The sequence below is a fragment of the Musca vetustissima genome, unplaced genomic scaffold (assembly GCF_032173495.1).
Source record: "Musca vetustissima isolate MV318-11 ecotype Yass unplaced genomic scaffold, APGP_CSIRO_Mvet_v1 utg21926, whole genome shotgun sequence".
NCBI lineage: Eukaryota > Metazoa > Arthropoda > Insecta > Diptera > Muscidae > Musca > Musca vetustissima.
Window position 1 is genome coordinate 1 of NW_026885858.1, and position 7,317 is coordinate 7,317.

The window sequence follows — 7,317 nt, forward strand, 5'->3', positions numbered from 1 at the left end:
TAAACAACTGACGGAAGTAGATATGTGTAAACGCCATGTTAGGAGAGTATCATTTTGAAAATATTGTAAATATTTTATTTTCGTTTCTTTAGGATGGAATAGCATTTTTTTGCCGCCCAAAAGATGAGATTAATGACTGTGACCTGTCTGTAAATGAGTAATGAAAAAAAAAAACAACAACAAGAAGAGCTGAAATAAAATCTTAAAGCAAAACATAAGTATGTACAGGTGGGTTATTGACCGTTATTAACGACAAGAATTAATAACAGTTAAAAAACAAGGCCAACCAAAAAAGAACAAAAGTTAAATAAACCGTTATTATTGTATTCAAACAAAGGTAGATATCTGCTGTGCTGTTAAAATTACTGGGAATGTGAGTTATTGAACGTGTGATATTATGTATGTCTGTGTTTATATTGTGTGTTACAATTTGATTTTTAAGAATCATGTAATGCTAGAATCACAACTTAGATCAGTATCTCAGTATCACAAAAAAGAGTTTATGATATCAAAACTCCTTTTCCTAAAATGCATGTTTTAGCCCGTTGTAAATACACTTTACGATATACTGTTGTTTACAAATGTGCGCGTAAACAAACATCAGCTGATTCACATTTTGAAATCTTTAATATTCACATATGGATATTAAATCGTCATATAGAATTATGAAATCGAAATGATGATACAGTATTTTTCGGTTAATTGACCCTACGGTTAATTGGTTTCTACGCTTAATTGAACCACATGATGGGACAAAAAATATTTCATAGGAAAATACATGTAAATTTTCCCGGATAATTAAACCCTGTTAATTGATTTTCCCGCTTAATTGGTTCAAAATGCATGTCATCAATAATAAATTTCCTTTTACTTTTCACCGGTTAATTGCATAATAATAATTGAAAAATAATCTGCCATTTTTTACATACATATTTGACATAATTTGTGAAAAAGACTAAGTAGCATCTCTACTAATTCAAAACTTATGTTTATTGCTCAGGAAAAACTGCAAGAAAGCGTAATTTGTATTTGACATTGGATTTTTTTAAATCATTAGTAGTTCCAATTATACGTGATTACTGTAATTGAACAAACTATTTAATTAAGCGGGTTCGGATAATTGGTTCCTCGGTTAATTGAACAAAAATTTGTGCAAATTTTGATGTGCAATTAACCGAAAAATACTGTATAAACATAATATAATATTAATAAAACATAAAATTTCGGATATCTCTGTATATTTGATGTGATTCTTGTGGAATTTGTGTTTTTTTTTTTTCTATCAAAAATATGTTGAAGCATTTTGGGAAATATTCCTATTAGAAATAGAAAGATTAAGTCTATATTTACATTAAACGTCATTTTTTCCACGTCAATCTCCTCTAAGAAGATTTTTTGACATATATGACAATTTAAATCTACTTGATTTAATAAATCTGGTACAATGCAAACGTACTATTAAAACTATTTTTAAAAATCTGGTCAATTAGATTGTCAATTTCACAGATTATACGACAAATAGTTTCCTTATTTTCGTAAAGTGCATACTTCAGATAAAGTGATTCGCTAACAGAAGCGTTGGAAGTTGTCCTATCATCGTAAAAGCATTTAATTCAATCCATCAGCTGTTAAACAATGAACATACGCCAATGAACATAGGTTATGTATCAAAACAAAAACATTTGTTTTTGTCTCGACCATCTGTCAAATTTTTTCATATAATATTTCACATGGTTGGCAACATTGCACGTCGAAGTAGAAACTACGTACTTTGACAGTTAATCAAGTCATCAGCTGCTCTAAATGGACTACCTATTTATTGTGCCATGCATATGACTTTATATGAAACTGCCTTTATTTTCCTATCAGGGATGAACAAAAAATTTATTAAAAATGGTACAATTGAACAATTAAGTAAGATCAAGATCTATTAAAAAGATCTCCCAGATAGCGAAAGTCAGCTGTCTTTTCTCAAGTCTAATGTCAAAAATTTGGCTTTTGTTTACGTTTTCACAATGTAAGTGAATTCACAGTAATCGATTTTGACAGAAAACTTGAAAGGCAGCTGATATTCAACTGGTCTCCCTGGATGACCTTATTTATAGGCCTTGAGTTTTGACAGCTCAACTCCCCAACAAGAACATCTGATACTGTTACCATTCTGAGTTGTTATTTAAACGACTTTGTTTTAAAAGTTTTAATTTGCGTAAGTGACCGTGAAGTTAAAGATCCGTAGGAGACCGAAGCCTTTAATTTTTGGAAGAATCCGTAGGGAACCGAAGCTTGATTCGAATTATTTATAGAACCGACAGCCGTGCCGGAGCAGAAGTAGAACAGAACTAGACGTTGCAGACCTCAATCGCAGTAATTTAAGCATATGGAATTTGAAAAACAGTTTAATTTTCTAAATAAAGCGAAGTACCCTGAATTTGGAAACTAAATTTGTTGAACAAGTCAAAATAAAATTGGATTAAATGTTTATTTTTTGCTTATTAATAATAATAATCACATTCTTGGTCGTATTCTTTACATTTTGAACCATTTGGCCATAAAACAGCTGATTAAACATCGGCTGATGCTACTGGAAGCTATATAATGGATAGATTTCCCTTATAAGAATTTCGAAAAAAAGAGTATGACAACTACCAAATCTGTTCTCTCAATTCTTTCGTTTTCTGGACTTTTGTGTAAACGAACAATATCCAACAATTTGTACAAATTTAATAGTAATGGAATATATGATCTGTTCCCGTACTAAAAAAAGAAGTAAATTTTTCTAATTTATAAAGGGAAATCGACCGATACGCAGCATATTTGAACTACTTAGAAGAGATAATAGTATGGCGGACAAGTTCCTCCACATGGCACAATGAATAGGTAGTCCATTTAGCGCAGCTGATTTCTTGATTACATATCAAAATGTGTAATTTCTACTTGAATTCGATGTGCAGCGTTGCCAACCATTTGAAATATTATATGGAAAAATTTGACAGATAATCGAGACAAAAACAAAGGATTTTGTTTTGATACATCACCTTATACGATACAGACTTATTTTATAGTACGTTTACATTGTGGCGGATTTCGTTAACGCAGTGGTTAACGAAATCCATTGTATACATGTCAAATAAATCCTCATAAAGTAGGCTAACCCGGTAAATGCAAATGTCGTTTTATGGCGTATCCTTTCGATACTAAATCAATTTGATGATTTGACTTCTCATCAAAGGTTAATTTGTAAATGAAACTAATAAAAAATGAAATAATATCCCCACTGTCTCCAAGTGCTTTATTGAAATTTTATTCGTTACAAGTCAATTGAGATTTATATCTCTGTTGTAAATGATTCTCACATTCCCGTAGTAATATTTCAGAGGTGTTACTTCATCATACGCTTGAATTCATTCATAAAAAAACGAAACAAACGAAAAATGTTAAATAATTCATTCATTCACTGCTTCAGTTAGCATAACACAATTATTTTGTTGTTATCATTCTTATTGGGTAATATTAGAGGCATTATTTCACAAAATTCCGGGTTAATAAAAAATTAAACATAAAACCCCAAAAAATAAAATAATAAAACTAAAAAATATTCACCTGTTCTTAATATTCTCTGGCACAAATATATTCCACCATGAATGACGTTTTTGCCTTGGAAAATAGGCTGAATGATTGGGATCGACATCGTCATAGGTCGACATATCGCCCGAAGATGAGCCGATGCCTGTGGTACTATCATTGGTCAAATCACTTTGCGAACCAATTCCCGTACTCTGTTCCAGAGTGGGGAAGGTGACTTCGAAATTCTTGCGGCGACGTCTATCCAATTTTGTTTGCAATGAACTACGTCGACGACGATTGCGTTCCTTGTCGATGGGTGTATCGTACGGGCTACTGGTAATGCCAATACCCTTGACAGCGGTGCGAACATTGGTGCCATCATCGAAATAGGTCACTTTGCCGGGTTCATTTGGCGATGAGGCACGAATATTCTCCTCGGAGCTGTAAACAATGTCAGGTGATATGGGTGTATTTGAGCCATCACTTTTTTCATGTTTTACGGCCGATTCATAGGAATCTTTGGATGAATGCTAAAGGAACCGAAAAATAATAAATAATAAAAAAACAATATGAAAATAAAAAATCAATGAAAATGTGTTGAAATGTTCACCCATTACCTTATTACTATCACGACGAAAGAAAGACACCGCAATGGAGCTACGTCTTTTCTGGCTTTTATCTGATTTGCTGGAGAACAAACCCAATGCCAGTGAACTTCGACGTGGCGGCTTTTGTGGTGGCAATGATGGTTCAGTGATATTTATTCCGCTTTCGGTTTCATCGTCGGCGTGTTCATCGATATCGACCAATGATGGTATCGAGACACTGGCCCAATCTTTTTTCAGGCGATATTTTCCACTGTCGATGGCACTCATTTTGTATGGAGGCGATTTAGATGAAACACGTTGATAAGTAAAATCCGTGGTGATATTGTTTTCCGTTTCTTTTTTTGTTAAGTTGTGTAAAAACGCAAATCATATAACAAAAAATTAATTATATATATTTAAAACGTCCCAGGCGTTTTTAGGAAAAAACTCAAAAAGTTTTGCTAAAAAAAAACAAAATGAAAATATAAATTAATAAAAAATAAATATAATAAGAAATAAATATAATAAAAAATACTAATTAAAAGAATTTTGTGTTTTTTCTGTCTCATTTTCTTACTTTACGTTTACAGTCTATCCAAAAAATGTTCATAAACACCAGGTAATTTAAATTTTTACAAGACAATGTTGCAATGGATTTGACAATTAAATCTACTGAATTTATTAAATCCTAGTATTTAAAATTGTATAATGTTCTCAGTCAGCTGTTATTTGTTTATGTATACATAAACCAAGGCCTATTAATAAGGTCATCCAGGGGGACCAGCTGGATATCAGCTGCCTCTCAAAATTGCTGTAGATAAAAAATTTATGAATTGACTTCCATTATAAAAATGTAAACAAAATCCAAAATTTTGACACTAGACTTGAGAAATAACAGCTGATGTTCGCTACCTGTGTGAACCTTATTAATAGATCTTGATATAAATATTTCACTGGTTTCATAATTTTCGTAACATTTCTTCGATTTATATTTTGAACATTCTAATAGGAATATTTCTTTATTAAGTAAAAAATTGCAAAGAAACATATGTTGTTTTATATTATAGTAATATTCATAATTAATTTTGACAAAATTTTCAGCTGTTGCCATATTTTGTTATTCAGCTTTTAATTGAATTTTGGAGTATTTTAAGAAGTAGATTTTGGTACATTTTGGAAAAGTTATGCACAGCAAGGTTGCTTTTGAAATTATCTGGATTTGAGGTGTGTTTAGAATATGCCTTCTAAATGTATTCGATTCCTAAATTGATATACGAAATCCTAGCTGTTTAGACTAGTGTTGAAATGCTATAAAGTTCCAATTTTACGCAGCTGGTCAGTATTTTCCTAACTCTAATAAGAATAATTCTTCTTAAGGCGACAAATACATAGAAGCATGCGTTCTTGACTAATTTAAAAAATTTTAAATTCTCAACTTTGCTTATATCGCTTAACTCCATAAAATGAGCACTGAGCGGCTGAAATGATTTTGTCTCTTTCAGATGATTTTCATTAAAGAGAAACCCAAAAATGCGTACTCGAAGAAATAAAAAAAATTATAAATAACAAATTCCAATAAAATAAAATTTCAATTAAAATCTTTTTTTATTTTAAAATTCGCGGTAACAATTTAGTTCTTTTTGTAAACAAGTGTGGGTGTCACTTGAAATGATTTCAAAGCCAGTTTAAATAATCCTAATTTATTTTTAGGGTTTCGTAAATCTACATCATATAACGTGTGTTTGTAAATGCGCTATAATGCAAACAGAGTTGTATCTCGGTTACGAAAATAATTTCGACATGTCGAGATGAATGGATTTAACCTGGCATGGTAAATCGAGGTGAATTCAGACCGACCTTTAAGGTTACATTCATATGTAATACCTCGTGTGTATCAAAATTAGCAGCCTACGACTTTTTGTTTTTGAGTTCAAACCTGCATATGTATTTTTCATATGACATAGCCTATAAATAAAAAACACCTTTATTTTTTTTAATTAACATAATTTTTTATTAATCGTCTATAAACGAATTAACAATTGTAACACTTTTGCCTTTTCATCCTTTTTTGGGGCTTTCAATTCAAATATTTTCTTACAACAATGTGTTTCTTTCAAACAGCTGATTTCCTTATTTTTCACATATGAAAATGAAACCAGTCCTATTCTGAAAAAATACATATGTACTTACATATCATTTTGACACATTGAAATTTGGAGTATGTTTCACACGATAAGTTCGAGTTTCATATGTAAATAAAAACATATTGTGTAAAACACCTTTGGTTGTTTACGTTTCCATATGGTAAGTTCAATTCACAATAGAGAAATTTGACAGTAAACATAAGAAACAGCTGATCTGCACTGTATTCATTTATTTTTCCACTAAAATTATCAAGCCCAACAAAAATACATTTTTGAAATAGAAATTTAACTGAAATCATCTTTATTTTTACCCTCCCTTCTATTTAAAAGTCTAACCAATTTTAAACTCATCTTCATAGGCAATTTCATAACTTTATTTTATTAAGCCCCCATTCCTCCAAGTATTTACGTAAATCTTTAAAATGATCAATGGCCAATCACGGCACACCTCATTGCTTTAAGTCAATCAAAAATAATTACATATTTACAACGATATTGATTAGTTCCCTCCACCTCTGGCTTAAAATGCCTTGAGGTTTTAATTAAATAATAAGTAGATGTAAATCCATTGATTCAATCAACGACGATAATTTGCATTTAAACGTTTCATGCCACAAAAACACACACACACACACGCGAATACGCTCCAACCACAAGGCATGCATTTGCCGGGCATGGGGTTCCCTCATTAGCTGTCATTCACCCCAAAGATAATTTCACTGATATTCAAATGAACAAAAAAGAAAAAATGATCAATGTAAACAAATCAATTTTCAAATACCACATTCCCCCCTTTTATTTGTCTATTGGCTATTGTTTCGTTTAGCATCACACACAAAATTTGACACTTGTTGCATGACAGAAAATTCAAATTCAAGTCAATCCCCCCTTTTGGCTAGGTTGGCAATTCGCGCTGATGCCCTATGGCCGCAGCTGACTGACTGACTTGTTTGTCATTTGCTAGTTAACAACTTTACGTTTTGTTTTTTTCTTTCACTAATTGAAGGCGATTAGTAATATCG

The 7,317-nt window shown here is 31.5% G+C and overlaps 1 protein-coding gene across 1 annotated transcript; it reads right to left on the reverse strand.

Annotated features, from left to right (window-relative positions):
- Window positions 1-3,596: 3,596 nt before the first annotated feature.
- LOC133333157 (uncharacterized) lies at window positions 3,597-4,450 on the reverse strand. The gene is made up of 2 exons (XM_061541488.1): window positions 4,182-4,450; window positions 3,597-4,094 (listed from the first exon to the last, which is right to left on the reverse strand). The coding sequence occupies exons 1-2, from the start codon at window positions 4,437-4,439 to the stop codon at window positions 3,597-3,599; spliced, it is 756 nt and encodes a 251-aa protein (XP_061397472.1). The 5' UTR covers window positions 4,440-4,450.
- Window positions 4,451-7,317: the final 2,867 nt, after the last annotated feature.

What these genes read in the sequence shown, in the direction of transcription:
- LOC133333157 (XM_061541488.1), bottom strand. Translation starts at nt 4,439, where the DNA reads ATGAGTGCCATCGACAGTGGAAAATATCGCCTGAAAAAAGATTGGGCC. An exon ending in TTCGTCGTGATAGTAATAAG is followed by an intron (nt 4,095 to 4,181) that starts GTAATGGGTGAA and finishes CGGTTCCTTTAG; the next exon opens with CATTCATCCAAAGATTCCTA.